The sequence below is a fragment of the Crocuta crocuta genome, unplaced genomic scaffold (genome assembly GCF_008692635.1).
Source record: "Crocuta crocuta isolate KB4526 unplaced genomic scaffold, BGI_CrCroc_1.0 scaffold520, whole genome shotgun sequence".
Classification (NCBI taxonomy): Eukaryota; Metazoa; Chordata; class Mammalia; order Carnivora; family Hyaenidae; genus Crocuta; species Crocuta crocuta.
The window spans coordinates 151,168-167,288 of NW_027532009.1; the positions used below are offsets into that span (position 1 = coordinate 151,168).

At 34.9% G+C, this 16,121-nt stretch overlaps 1 protein-coding gene across 1 annotated transcript; it reads left to right on the top strand.

Moving 5' to 3' along the window:
- Window positions 1–480: 480 nt before the first annotated feature.
- Window positions 481–1,416, top strand: LOC144241380 (olfactory receptor 2L3-like). The gene has a single exon (XM_077775942.1). The coding sequence runs from the start codon at window positions 481–483 to the stop codon at window positions 1,414–1,416; it is 936 nt and encodes a 311-aa protein (XP_077632068.1).
- The last annotated feature ends 14,705 nt before the right edge of the window (window positions 1,417–16,121 follow it).

Genomic DNA, 16,121 nt, shown 5'->3' on the forward strand with positions numbered 1-16,121 from the left:
TTTGGAATTTTAAAGTGAAACTGAGTGAATAAAGTTGATTTTTCTCTCTTTTTCCTTTTAAATATACAAGAGCTAGTAACAAAGGTCCATAACTATCAGATGTAACTATAAAATTTTAGGTTCATATTTTTAGAAAATATATCCATAGTTTTTAGAAGATTCTTTAATCAAAAGAAGAAAAGAGAAAGAGAAAGAAAGAAAAGAAAAGAAAAAAGAGAGAAAGAAAAAAATACACTCAGTAGAAGCTATCAGGCACTGAAGTTGATTATTTTTTCTAATTCATCTATTTAAGAAATATTTAGGCAATTGCTCAGCAGTAAATAGTAAAATATCTCTGATGGCAAATATTATGAGATCCTAAAGGTGGAGAGAAAGATATACAATCTTATATCCATATATTGAATTCAGACCTGTACTGAATGTCAGCTATTCTAATCCATTTGATTTGTCCCCCAGCCCTGTTACATTTCTTTTAGAGGCATGGTGGGTGGAAACAAATCCTCAATAACCGATTTCATCCTTGTGGGACTCTTTCCTGAATTTCAGCATGCTATTGTCCTCAACTTTATGATCATCTTTATCTACATCCTTGCCTTCCTGGGAAACATGCTTCTGATTGTCTTAATTTGGGGAGACTCTCGACTACATACACCCATGTACATTCTCCTCAGTCAACTCTCCCTCATTGACTTGACATTAACTTCCACCATTGTCCCAAAGATGGCTTCTAATTTTTTTACTGGGAAAAGAACCATATCATGGATTGGCTGTGGAACACAGAGTTTCTTCTTCCTATTGTTGGGAATGTCAGAATGTCTCATCTTGACTCTCATGGCTTATGATCGTTACGTGGCTGTCTGCCACCCATTGCGTTATCCCATTATTATGAGCCCTAGGTTCTGTATGCACATGATTTTAAGTTGTTGGATTGGAGGCTTTATAAGTTCATTTATCCATACAGTCTACCCTATGCATTTTCCCATCTGTGGGTCACGGGAGATCCACCACTTCTTCTGTGAGGTTCCAGTGCTCATTAAGCTCTCCTGTGAAGACACTTCAGTGTATCAGCTAGTGGTGGTGGTGACAAGCATTGTGTTGCTTGTTGTACCTTTTAGTCTCATCACAGTTTCCTATACTCTCATCTTCCTCACTGTCTTCCGTATGAGCTCTGTCAAAGGCAGGAAAAAAACCCTGGCTACTTGTTCTTCCCATCTAACTGTGGTGAGTCTCTTCTTTGGCCCAAACATATTTATCTATATGACTTTCACTTCCTCCCATAGTGCAGAGCAAGACCAAGCTCTTTCTGTATTCAGCAATATCCTAACTCCCATGTTGAACCCTCTCATCTATAGCCTGAGGAACAAGGAGGTGGTGACAGCTCTCAGGAAACTTACAGGGAAATGTATGATATTTTAGTACGTGAACACTACTCTCCAGCTGTGAAAAGGACATATGAATAACATGGGCAAAGACACAGTTGAAAACCTATTTGAAATACCAACACGGTGTTGTGTTGTGTGGTTTCTGGAAACAAAAGTGGTTGTGGCTTTATGTAAACAGAACTTTTCATATGTGATTTTATAGTATTCCGATGCAACTTTCTTTACTTATAAATGTCATTGGGACATTATTAAGTTAGAAAAATGTTAATAAAATTGTTTTGTCTTTAAAATTAACTTTTCTCTGAAATATCTGACATTATAAAAATTTCTTGTAAATAAAATAAGAATCAATGTCTGGTTTTTAAACTGAACACAGATTTCTTGGGTCTATTTGGTATTAAAAGTAGCAAGTTTAGAGAATGGCAAGAATAGAATGGAATATCAGGATCCTGAGCTTGCCTCCTATCATGAACACAGTGAGGCAATAGTTACATCTATGCAGTTATCTCAGAAAACAACCCGGATGCGACTGGCAGAAAAACATTCCAGAGATAATCATAGAAAGAAGACCACATGAAAAAAGGAAGGATAGGAAAAGACATGGTAGGGGGCTTCAGTGAAATTTACAAAGAGAGAAAAAAAAAGGAAGGACAGAAGGAAGGAAGGAAGGAAGGGAAAGGAAGGAAGGGGAAGGAAGGAAGGAAGGAAGGAAGATCACAAGCATAAAGAAGTAAGAAGTTCAGACTCCACACCAGGCACCCCTAGTCCTGGAGACCTGCATTGGTAAGAAGTGTCCCCATAATATTTCACTTTGAAAACGAGTGCAGTTTAAATTTAGGAGCTTGAAAATTAGCTGGCTAAACTCTAGGGGAGCTGGTGGGTAATAGTCAGTAAATTCTACACCTTTAATGAGCCAGAATACTAAATAACACAGCCCCAGACATGGCATAGACAGCAGTTTGAAAATTGCCTGAGGTATGGTGAATATTTACTAACTAATCTTAGAACATGTGGTGGAGAGGCAAGGTCTTTTAGCTTTCTCCAGGAACAAAAGTGTTAGCAGATTCCGTATCTTTTCCCCTCACATAGCGGAGCCAGCAATAGCACTCTGCACCGAACTCGCTGTGACTGTGCAGCCTGCCTTAGCATTCCCCTGAAACTGGTACCATCCAAACCTCTCACCGTGGCTTATAGTTGTCTAAAATGACTCTTGCCTGGGGAGTGGGCAGAGATATCCCCACACCCCACCGTGCCTGCAGTTCAAACATCCATGTGCCTTAGCAGGCTGTGCAGGGAGAAAGACCTATCATTTGGTGCACTCTCAACTGTGACAGAGAGGCTATCTGTTGACAGCTAGGCTGACTGCTATCCCTCTTCACCAGCAAACCTATACAGCCTCACTCATGTCTGTCATAAATTCAGGGACCAAGCAATCCCTGTTTCACCCAGGGAAGCAAAGTTAGTCATTGCAGAGAGCTGAGCTGAAGGCAATTGCAGCTCAGCTGTAATAGAAGACTGAATGCTGTCCTCAGAGGGGACACACCTGGAGTGCATGGTTCTAATGACTAAGGAATGCTTTATAAGACAGCCCAGGACATCTTCTACACATGACCACTACATTCAAAAGCAGGAAATGTAGACGACCTAATTAATATATAGAAACAAACACAAAGAATCAAAATGAAGAAACAGAGACATATGTCCCAGATGAAGGAACAACAACAACAAAAATACAGTAAGAAAGATAAATGAAGTGGAGATAGCGATATGTCTTTTTTTTTTTTAACTTTCTTTTCAGAGAGACAGAGACAGTTGAAGTGGGGGAGGAACAGAGAGAGCTGGAGACAGAGAATCCCAAGCAGGCTCTGAACTGTCAGCATGGAGCCTGATATGGGGCTTGAAGTCACAAAACCATGTGATCATGACCTGAGCCAAAACCAAGAGTCATATGCTTAACTAACTGAGCCACCTGGCACCCCAGCAATATGTCTGATAAACAACTTAAAGTAATGGACATAAAGATACTCAATGGACTTGAGAAGAAAGTATTTGAACTCACTGAGAACAACCCATATACAGAAAATTATGTATATATAAATCTAAACTGGATAATGCAACAATTAAAATAAAAAGTACATTACAGGAAATCAATAGCAGATTAGAGAATGCAGAAGAGGTCAGTGATGTGAAAAACAGAATAATGGAAAGAACCCAAGCCTAACAGCAAAGTAAATAATAATAATAATAGACAATACGTTAAGAGAATTCAGTGCTATCATTTAGCATAATACCACTTGCACTATAGGGATCAGAGAAGAAAAGAAAAAATGGGGCAGAAAACTTATTTGAAGAAATAGCTGAAACTTTCCCTAATCATAGGAAGGAAACAGACATCAAGGTCCAGAAAGCATAGTGAGCCTCTAATAAGATGAACCAAAGGAAGTCCAAGTCATATACATAATAATTAATATGACAAAAAGTAATAATGAAAAGAAAAATTTAAAAGCAGTAGGAGAAAATAGTTACATACAAGGGGAACCACATAAGGTTATCATCTTTTATTATTGTTGTTTTATTTTGTTTTGTTTATTTTCTTTGTTTTGTTTAGTTTAGTTTTAGTAGATACTTTGCAGGCCAGAAGGGAAAGTCATGATATATTTAAAATGTTAACAAAACAAAACAAACAAAAACCTACCACCAAAATACTCTACCACTCAAGGTTATCATTCAGAATTGAGGGAATAGTTTCCTAGACAAGCAAAAGTTAATAGTCCATCACCACTAAACCAGGTACACATAAAATGTTTTTTAAAAAGTGTTTAAATGGAGAGAAAAGGCCATTAAGTAGATGTAATAAAGTATAAAATTAAAATTTAGAGGTGGAAGCAAACACATAGTAAAAGTAGTAGATTAATCACTTATGAAGTCAATATAAAGGTTAAAACATAAGTAGTAAAGTCAATTTTACTTTAAAAAGGCAAAAAACACATCATTTTTAAAATGTGAAATATGATCTAATATATATATATATGTATATATATATATATATAATGTAGAGGGGGTAGTAAAAATTTAGTGCTTATAAAATCTTTTCAAATTTAAGTGACCATCAACATTACATAAATGACCATATACATAAGATATCATATATGAAACTGATGGTAACCACAGATGAGAAACTTATAATAGATACAAAAAAATAATGAAGATAAAAGGATCCAAGTATAACACTAAAGAAAATCATCAAACCACAAGGGAAGAAAAAAGAAGAAAGAAACTCAGAAGAAACAAAAATAACAAAATGGCAATAAGTACATAACTGCCAATAATTACCTTAAATGTAAGTGAACTAAATGATTCAATAAAAAGATATTAGGTGACTAAATGGATTAAAAACTAGGCCTATCTATATACTGCCTATATGATATTTATCTGGGACATAAACCAACATACAGACTGAAATTTTAAAAATGGAAAAACATACCATGTAAATGTAAGCAAAAATACAGCTGGGGTAGCAATACTTATGTCAGAAAAAAAAATACCCTTTAAAGGAAAGACTGTAACAATAGAAAAGGAAGTGTATTATAGAATGATAAAAAATGTCAATTTAGCATGAACATAAAAAGATGGTAAATAACTATGTACCTCACACAAGAGCAAGAACAAACAAAGTAAATATTAACATAAGAAAGAGGAATTTGGGTGCTAATATAATAGTAGGGAACATTAACTTTCCACCTACATCAATTCATAGATAATCCAGGCAGAAAATCAATAAGGAAAAAATTGGTTTTGAACAACACATTACACCTGATAGACATTGTATGTATATATTATAATTTATATATATATAAAATTTCTTTATACATATGTTTATTTACTTTTGATAGAGAAAAGAAGAGCATGAAAGAGAGAGGGGCAGAAAGAGAGAATACCAAGCAGTCTCCATGCTATTGGCACAGAGCTTAATGCAATCTCAGGAATGTAAGATCCTGATCTGAGAACCTGAGCTAAATCAACAATCAGATGCTTAAACGACTGAGCCACCCACTGGCATCAGAATACACGTACTTTTAAAAAAAATTGGGGTGCCTGGGTGACTCAGTCGGTGAAGCGACCGACTTCTGTTCAGGTCATGATCTCATGGTTCATGGGTTTGAGCCCCATACCGGGTTCTATGCTGACAGCTCAGAGCCTGGAGCTTGTTTCAGATTCTGTGTCTCCCTCTCTCTCTCTGACCTCCCCCTGCTCACTCTCTCTCTCTCAGAAATAAATAAAACATTAGAAAAATAATTTTAAAAAATTGTTTTGTCTATTTATTTATTTATTTTGAGAGAGAAAGAGATAGTGAGGAAGCAGGGGAGGGGCAGAGAGAGAGGAAGACAGAATCCCAAGGAGGCTGTGCACCATTAGCTTGGAGCCTGATATGGGGCTCTAAGCCACAAACCATGAGATCATGACCTGAACAGAGAATCAAGAGTTAGGAACTTAACCAAATGAGCCAGCCAGGGCCCCCAGAATGCACATAATTTTAAAGTTTACATGGAACTCTGTCCAAAATAAATCCCATTGTAGGCCATAGAACAAGTCTTTTAATAAATTTAAGAAGATTGAAATCATATCATGAATCTTTTCTGACCTTAACTGTGTAAAATTATCAATGAATCCCAAGGGGGAAAAATGAATAAAGCACAACACATGAAGGCTAAGCACAAGATACTATAGAACCAATGGGTTAACAAAGACCTCCAAAAAGAAAAATTAAATATATTGGGAGGCAAAGGACAATGAAACAACAGTCCAAAATCTTTGGGACACACTGAAAGCAATTCTAAGAGGGAAGTTTTAGTAATACTCAACTGAAAAACAAAACAAAAGTAAGAAACAAACAAAAACAGGAAAAAACTCTAGCAAAAATATTTACTAAAAGTAGAAAAAGAACAAATAAAGCCCAAAAGCAGAAACAAATGATTTAGAGACCAAAGTTAAAAGAAAAATAGAAAAATTCAATGGCTAGAGGAGCTAGATAACTGAGATTGATAAACCTTTAGCAAGACTCATTAAGAAAACAGAGAGAGAGAGAGAGAGACATCCGAAAGAATAATCATAAAAGAAAGAGGAAAAGTTACAGATGGCACTATGGAATGACAAAAATTTTAAGAGACTATATTGAAGTATATTCCAAAAAAAGTTGGACAGTTTAGAATAGGTAAAATCATAGAATGATACACTTTTCTGAAACTGAATCAGTAAGAAATAGAAAATCTAGGGGCGCCTGGGTGGCTCAGTCTGCTAAGCATCCAACTTCAGCTCAGGTCATGATCTCACAGTTCATGGGTTCGAGCCCCACATTGGGCTGTGTGCTGACAGCCAGCTCAGAGCCTGGAGCCTGTCTTCGGATTCTGTGTCTTCCTCTTTCTCTGACCCTCCCCTGTTCATGCTGTCTCTATCTGTCTCTCAAAAATAAATGAAACATTTAAAAAAATCTAAATTGACCAATCACTTGGATAGAAATTGTATTAGTAATAATATTTATTTATTTATTTATTTATTTATTTATTTATTTATATATTTATATTTTTGAAATTTATTATTTTGAGAGAGAGAGAGAGAGAGAGTGCAAGCAGGGGAAGGACAGAGAGAGAAGTGCAGACAGCGAGACCACAAGCAGGCTCCATGTTGTCAACACAGAGTCCTTATGAGTGACTTGAACTCATGAACAGTGAGAATATGACCTGAACTGAAACTGTTAGTTGAAAGCTTAACTCAGTGAGCCACCTATGTTCCCCAGTAGTAATAATTTTAAAAAGAAAAGAAGAAGGAGAAGGAGGAGTAGAGGGGGAGGAGGAGGAAGAGAGGGAGGAGGAAAGGAGGGGGAAGAATAATTCAGCATGAGATGGATTCACAGGCAAATTCTAGAAAATACTTCGAAAAGTGCTAATATTGAGAAAGGGAAGATTGCAGTGGAGTAGGAAGAACCTGGATTTGTATCCTTCCAAGGACACAACTAGATAAATATCAATTCACCCTAAATACCCTAGAAATCATTCTGAAGACTGATAGAAGAAACTCTACAACTCATGGGAGAGAAGAGGCCACACTGCAGAAGGTAGAAAATATGGAGATGTGGCTTAGGGAAGAAATGGATCATAGATGCTGAAGAGAAGAATGAGCCATGGTTGTGGAGAAAGGCAAGAAAGAAAGAAACACAGGGGAACACACAAAAAGAATTTTCCCCAAGGCCATTGCCTTGGAAAACAAGAGTAGCTAAATTTTAGGAGTTCTTGCAATCAGCAGGGTTTCAAATCTAGAGATTGAAGGGAAGCAGGGATAGAGCCTGGAGGGCACTGTCCTGCTCCTGGAAAGAAGGCAGTAAAACAACCCAGGAGCTAATGGTATGGAATCAGTGATCCAAAGAAGGTCTGGGGCACACAAGGGTAAATTATTAGCTCTTATCAGAATGCTTCCAGAGAGGCAGCATTCATGGAGATACCTCTCCATAACCATTTCCCTTCCCTACCCCTCAGCACAAACACAGAGCCACCTGAAGGAAGCAGCACACTGCCTACATTAGCTGCTTGACTTGCTACACCAAGACTAACATCCCTGTGTTATGACAAGACTTTCCTTCTCAGTCATGCTTGCCTCAGTTCCAGTGTTTCAGGTCCCTTTCTCAACAGACATGCTACTAAACATAGAATATATCAACCAGAAAATCAAAGAAATGAAAAAACATACATAGAAACAAATGAAAATGAAAACACAGCATTCCAGAACCTTTGGGATGCAGCAAAAGCAGTTAGGAAGGAAATATATAACAATAGAGGTCTAACTCAAAGAGCAAGAAAATGTCAAATAAACAACCTAGTCTTACACCTGAAGGAGTTAAAAACAGAACCAAAAAAAAAAAAAAAAAAAATGAAGAAGAAGCAGCAGCAGCAGCCTAGGAGAAGAAAGGAAATAATTAAGATTAGAGCAGAAATAAGTGATATAGAAACTAAAAAAGCAACAGTAAAACAAACCAAAAACAAAACAAACAAACAAACAAACAAAAAAACAAACATAAATACCAATGAAACAAGGAGCTGGATCTTTGCAAAGAAATTAATAAATTTGATAACCCCTAGTGAGATACATCACAAAGAAGAGAGAAAGAACACAAAGAAATAAAATCACAAATAAAGGGAGAAATAATAACCAACACAACATAAATACAAATATATATATGAATATTATGAAAACTTATATGCCAACAAACTGGACAATCTGGAAGAAATGGATAAATTCTTACAAATTACCAAAATGGAAGCAAGAAGAAATAGAAAAATTTTAAAAGACCAAAAACCAGAAAAGAAACTGAATCAGTAATCAAAAAACACCCAACAAATGAAAGTCCAGGACCAGAAGGCTACACAGGAAAATTGTACCAAAAATTTAAAGAACAGTTAACCCATTCTTCTAAACTATTCCAACAGATAGAAGAGGAAGAAAACTTTCACATTCATCCTATGATGCCAGCATTACCCTGATACCATAACCAAATACAGATAGAACAAATAATGAACTATAGGACAATATCCCTAATGAACACTGAAGCAAAATTTTTCAGTAAAATTCTAGGAAATGGAATCTAGCAATATATTTAAAGAATCATTCTCCACAAAAAAATTGAGACTTATTCCTGGTTTGCAATATTGGTTACTATTTGTAAATCAACGATTGTGATGCACCACATTAATAAAAGAAAGGGTAAGAACCAAATGATCATTTCAATAGATGCAGTAAACACATTTGACAAAGTACAATATCAATCATGATAAAAACCTTCAACAAGGTAGGGATAGAGGGACTACCTCAACATAATAACGGACATCAATGAAAATTCCACAGATAATATCATCCTCAGTGGGGAAAATTGAGTTGCTCCTCTATGATCAGGTACAAGAGCATGATGTCCACTGTCACCACTTAACATAGTACTGGAAGTCCATAGTCACAGCAATAACACAACAAAAACAAATAAAATGCATACAAATAGCAAGGAAGAAGTAAAGCTTTCCATATAGGCAGATGACATGATACTTGATACTCTTTATAGAAAACCCAAAAGACTCTAAAACTGATAAAACTGTTAGTACTGATAAATTCAGTAAAGTGACAGGATACAAAATAAATGTATAGAAATCTGTTGCATTTCCAAATACCAATAATAAAGCAATAGAAAGAGAAATTAAGAAAGCAACACCACATAATATTGCACTGAAAATATTAAAATACCTAGGAATAAACTTAACCAAAGAGGTGAAGGACCTGCACTCTGAAAACTATAAAATACGAATAAAGGAAATTGAAGATGACACAGAGTAATGGAAAGGCATTCCATTCCCAAGGATTGGAAGTATAAATATTGTTAAAACGTCTATACTACCCAAAGCAATATACACATTTAATACAATTTCAATCACAATTTCACCAGCATTTTTCACAGAACTAGAACTAAAAATTCCCCAAATTTGTGTAGTTACAGAAAAGATTCTTAATAGCAAGACCAATCTTGAAAAAGCAAAGAAAAGTTGGAAGCATCACAATTCCAGACTTCAAGTTATATAGCAAAGATATAGTTATGAAGTTGTATGGTACTTGCACAAAAATGGACATGTAGATAAATAGAATATAATAGAAAATACACCAAAAAACCCAACAACTTTATGACCAATTAATCTTCAACAAAACAGGAAAGAATATCCAATGAGAAAAAGAATGTCTTTTCAACAAATAGTGTTGGGAAAAGTGGACAGTAACTTTCAAAAAAAGTAAACTACAACACTTTCTTATACCATACACAAACTAAACTCAAAATGGGTTAAAGACCTAAATGTGACACCTGAAACCAGAAAAAAATAATAGAGTAGAACACAGGCAGTAACCTCTTTGACTTCACCTTAGCAAATTCTTTCTAGAGGCAAGGGAAAACAAAGCAAAAGTAAACTATTGGGATTCAATCAAAATAAAAAAGTTTCTTTGTAGAGAAGGAAAGTAATAAAGAGAACTAAGGGGAACCTATGGAATGGGAGAAGATATTTGCAAACAACACATCTGATAAAGGGTTAGTATCCACAATGTATAAAGAAATCATGCAACTCAACATCTAGGAAACTATTAATCCAATGAAAAAATCAGCAGAAGACATAAACAGACATATTTTTTCAAAAGGAGACTTGCAGATATGGCCAACAGATATATGAAAAGATGTTCAAATCACTCATCATTAGGAAAATATAAATGAAAACTACAATAAGATATCACCTCACAATAGATTGAATGACTAAAATCTACAAGACACAAGAAACAGCAGCTGTTGACAAAGCTATGGAGAAAGTGAAATCCTCTTTCACTGTTGCTAGGAATGGAACCTGGTGCAGTCACTGTGGAAAACACTATGGAAGTTTCTCAAAACGTTGAAAATATAACTATCCTATGCTCCAGTAATTGCACAACTAGGTATTTACCCAAGGAATACAAAAATGCTAATAGAAATGGATAAATGCACCCTAATGTTTACAGCAGCATTATCTACAATAGCCAAATTATAGAAAAAAACAAACACAAGTGTCCATTGACTAATGAATGGATAAAAAGGTGGCATATATATATATATATACAATGAAATATTATTCAACAATAAAACATTGAAATCTTGCTATTTTCAATGACATGGATGGAAGTTGACAGTATTATGCTAAGCGAAATAAGTCAGTCTGAGAAAGTTAAATGCCATATGATCTCACTCATGTGTTGAAATTAAGAAACAAAACAAAAGAGCCAAGAGGGAAAAAATAAGAGATAGGAGCATAACAAGAAACAGACTATTAACTAGAGAGAATAAACTGATGATTACCAATGGGGATGTGGGTGGGGGAATTTTTCAAATAGGTGATGGGGATTCAGGAGTGCACTTCCTATGATGACCACTGGGTGTTGTATAAAAATGTTGAATCAACATATTGTACATGTGAAACTAATATTACCCTGTATGTTAACTAACTGGAATTTTTTGAACTAACTGCATTTTAAATAAAAACTTACAAAAGGGAAAAATATTAATTTCTTTCCCTTCAAAATATTCCAAAAACAAAAATAGAAGAAGAGGTATCAAACACATTCTACAAGGGCTTCATTATGCTGATACTAAAACCAGAAAAAGAAGTCACAAAAGGAGAAAACTACAGGAGAATATGTCTAATAAACATAGATGCAAAAATTCTCAACAAAATATTAACAAACCACATTCAACAATACATTAAAATGATCATTTACTATGATGAAGTGGCATTTATTTTGGGAGTCTTGGTATGATTTAAGATGTGCAAATCAATCAATGTCATAAGCTATATTAATAAAAGGAAAGATAATAATAAAATATTATCCTAATAGTTAAAAGAAAATCATATGACAAAATTCAACATCTATTCATGGTGAAAACTTTCAACAAATTGTGTTTGCTGGAAATATAACTCTATATAATAAAGGCTATACATGTAAAACACACAGCTAATATCATACTCAGTGGTGAAAAAAATGAAAGCTTTTCTTCTAAGATCAGAAAAAAGACAAGATCTCCACTCTTGCCACTTTTATTGAATGTAATACTGGTAGTCCTAGTTCTAACAACCAGACAAGGAAAATAAATGCATCCACATTAACAGAGAAGAAGTAAAATTCTTCAATATTTGCAGATGACATTATATATGTATATAATTTATTGTTATAATTTATTTTAATATAAATTTATCTACAAAATTTATATTTATATGTGAACAATTTTTATATTTTTACATGACATAAAAATAAATAAAATATAAATAATATAAATCTTATATTTATATATAAAATCCTAAGCTTCACCCAAAAACACTGTTAGAACTGATAAATTATTTCACTAAATTTGCAAGATAAAAAATTAATATAAAAAATCTGTTGCATTTCTATACTAGTAACAAAGTAGAACAAAGATAAATTAAGAAAATAGTCTAATTTACAATAGTACCTACCAAAAATACCTAGGAATAAATTTAACCAAGGAAATAAAACAACAACCACCACCACAACAAACTTTAAAAACTATGAGAGGGGTTCCTGGGTGGCTCAGTCGGTTGAGTGTCTGACTTTCAGCTCAGGTCATGATCTCATGGTCAGAGAGTTCAAGCCCCATGTTAGGCTCTGTGCTGACAGCTCAGAGCCTGGAAACTGCTTTGGATTCTGTCTCCATCTCTCTCTGCCCCTCCCCGGCTCACACTCTGTTCTCTCTGTCTCTTGAAAATGAATAAATGTTAAAAAATATATATAAGACATTAATTAAATAAATTGCAAAGAAATCGGAAATGTAAACCAATTTCATGTATTGGAAGAACAAATATTGTTAACATTTCCAAGCAACCCAAAGCAATTTACAGATTCGATGTTATCCCTATCCAAATATCAGGAACATTATTTCAATAGGCTAGAATAAATGATATAAAAAATTGGCATGGAACCCCAATGTAACCCCAGAGCAATTTTGGAATTGAAGAAGAAAGTTGGAGGCATCACAACTCAAGAATTCAAGATGTAGTATACAGCAGTAATCAAAACAGTATAATACTGGCATAACAACAGAGATAGATCAGTGAAACAGAATACAAGTCACAGAAATAAACCCAAAATTTATCTGGTCAATTAATCTACAACAAGAGAGGAAAGAATATACAATGGGGGAAAGAGAGTCACTTTAAAAAATGTTATTAGGATAACTGGACACCTACATTAAAAATAATAAAACTGGTCCACTTTGTTAAACCATACACACAGATAAATTCAAAAAGTATTAAATGTCCAAGTGTGAGAAGTGAAACCATAAAACTCATAGAAGAAAACATAGGAATGACTTCTTTGTTATCAGCCATTGGGACATTTTTGTAGGTATGTTATCTAAAGCAAAGGAAACAAAAGCAAAAATAAACTATTGGGAATACATCAAAATAAAAAGCACAAAGAAGAGAACTATCAACTCATGAAAGGCATAGGTATAAATGAGAGAAGATATTATCAAATGATATATCCAATAACAGGTTTCTAACAAAAATATATAGATAACATATATAAAACAACAGCAAAAGTATCAGCTTTAAAAAATTGCAGAGACCATGAACAGACACTTTTCCAAAGAAAATTTATAGATGGTGAAGAGACACATAAACTGATATATCTCCTGAGGCAAAGGAAACAAAAGCAAAAATAAACTATTGGGATTTCATCAAAATGAAAAGCTTCTCTATAGCAAAGGGAAAAAATGACAAAACTAAAAGAACATAAGGAATGGGAGAAGATATTTGTGCATGATGTCAGGTAAAGAAACAATCCAATTAAAATGTGTGTATGTATATATGCATATATATGTATATGAATTTATATGTATATGTGTATATATACATCACAGATTAAAAGTACAGCATAAGGAATATACTCAATATTATTGTAATAATGTTTTATAGTGACCTAACTACCCTATTGTGGTGAATGTTGTACATTGTATAGAATTATCAAATAACTATGTTGTGCACCTAATATTAATAAAACATTGTGTCTACTATACATCCATTGAAAAGAATGATACCACAAAAAACTAAATTAAATATTCATTCTTTATCTGTAATCGTTTCCATTTTATTTTTTCAGTTTGTTTCTTTATTTAAAGTTCATTTATTTTGAGAGAGAAAGACAGAGTGAACAAGCAGGAGAGGGGCGGGGGGCGGTACAGAGGATCAAAATCAGGCTCTGTGCTGAGAGCAGAAAGCCCAAAGTGGGGCTTGAACTCATGAACTATGACGTGAGCTGAAGTTGGAAGCTTAACTGAATGAACCACACCTGTGCTTCTATTTACTTATTTTTGAGACAGAGAGAGAGAGAGAGAGAGAGAGGAGGAAGGAGGAGGAAGGGGCAGACAGAGGGAGACAGAAAATCACAAGCAGTCCCCATGCTGTCAGCACAGGCCCCAATACAGGGCTTGTACTCATGAACTGTGAGATCATGATCTGAGCTGAAACCAAGAAGTGGATGGCTAACCAACTGAGCCAGTCAGGTGCCCCTATAATTTCTGGCATTTTAATTATTATATATTCTGTTGTGAACCTCTTTGGATTCATCTTATTTGGATCCTCTTGTGCTTTCTCAAACTTGATTTGTGTTTTCTTTCCCAGTGTAGGGAAAGATTTGGCTGTTATTTATTTAAGCAATATTTCTGCCCCCCTCTCTCCTTTTCATATCCCTATGATCCAGATCTTTCCTCACTAAATGTCATCCAAAAGATACTTTAGCGCATTTTCCTTTTTTCCACATGTTTTTATTTAAATGCCAGCTGGCTAACATACATTGTAATATTAGTTTTAGGTGTAGAACTTAGTGATTGATTCATCACTTGGTGCTCATCACAATTGCCTTCCTTAATACCCATTACCTTTTTAACCCATTCCCTACCTGCCTCTCCTCCAGCCAACATCGCTTTGTTCTCTAAATATAAGAGTCTGTTTCTTCGTTTGACTCTCTTTCTGCACTCCCCCAATGTTCCTTTGTTTTGTTTCTTAAATTCCATATATTAGTAAAGTCATATGATAATATTCTTTCTCTGACTGACTTACTTTGCTTCGTGTAACACTTTCTACCCTCCATCCATGTTATTGCAAATAGAAGGATTTCATTCTTTTTAATGGTTGATTAATATTTAATTATATATACATAATAGAATGGGTATTTGGGCTCTGTTCTGTGATTTGGCTTTGTTGATAATACTGTTATAAATATGAGGTGCATGTATGCCTTCCAACCAGTATTTTTGTGTTCTTTGTGTAAATAACTAGAAGTGCAATTGTTGGATCATAGTTCAATTTTTAAACTTTTGAGAAACCTCATATTTTCTCCACAATTACTGACCATTTACATTCCCTCCAACTGTGTAAGAGGGCTCCCCTTTATGCATGTCCTTGCCAACCTCAGCTGTTTCCCCTGCTGTTAATTTTAGCCATTCTGACTGGTGTGATCTGCATTCCATTCTGATCTGTATTTCCCTGATAATAAGTGATTTGAGAATGTTTTCATGTGTGTCTTGGCCATCTGTATGATTTGTTTGAAAAAAATGTCTATTAATGTCTTCAGTCCATTTTAATTAGATTATTAATTTGGGTGTTGAGTTTTATAAGCTCTTTAAATGTTTTGGATACTACTCTTTATCAGATATGTCACTTACAAATCCTTCTCCCAATCCAAAGGTTGCCTTTTGGGTAAATTCCTATCAGTGCTATTGCTGGGTCATAAAGGAGTTCTACTATTAAATTTTTGAGGAAACTCCACACTGTTTTCCAGAGGGGCTGTACCAGTTTACATTCCCATCAACAGTGTAGGAGGATGCCCGTTTCTCCACATCCTCACCAGCATCTAGAGCCTCCTGATTTGCTCATTTTAGCCACTCTGACCGGTGTGAGGTGGCATCTCAGCGTATTTTTGATTTGTATTTCCCTGATGATGAGCGAGACTGAGCATCATTTCATGTGTCTGTTGGCCATCTGGATGTCCTCTTTTGGAAAATGCCTGTTCGTGTCTTCTGCCCATTTTTTCACTGGATTATTTGTTTTCCAGGTGTGGAGTTTTCTGAGTTCCTTATAGATTCTGGATACTAGCCCTTCTTCTGATATGTTCTTTGCAACT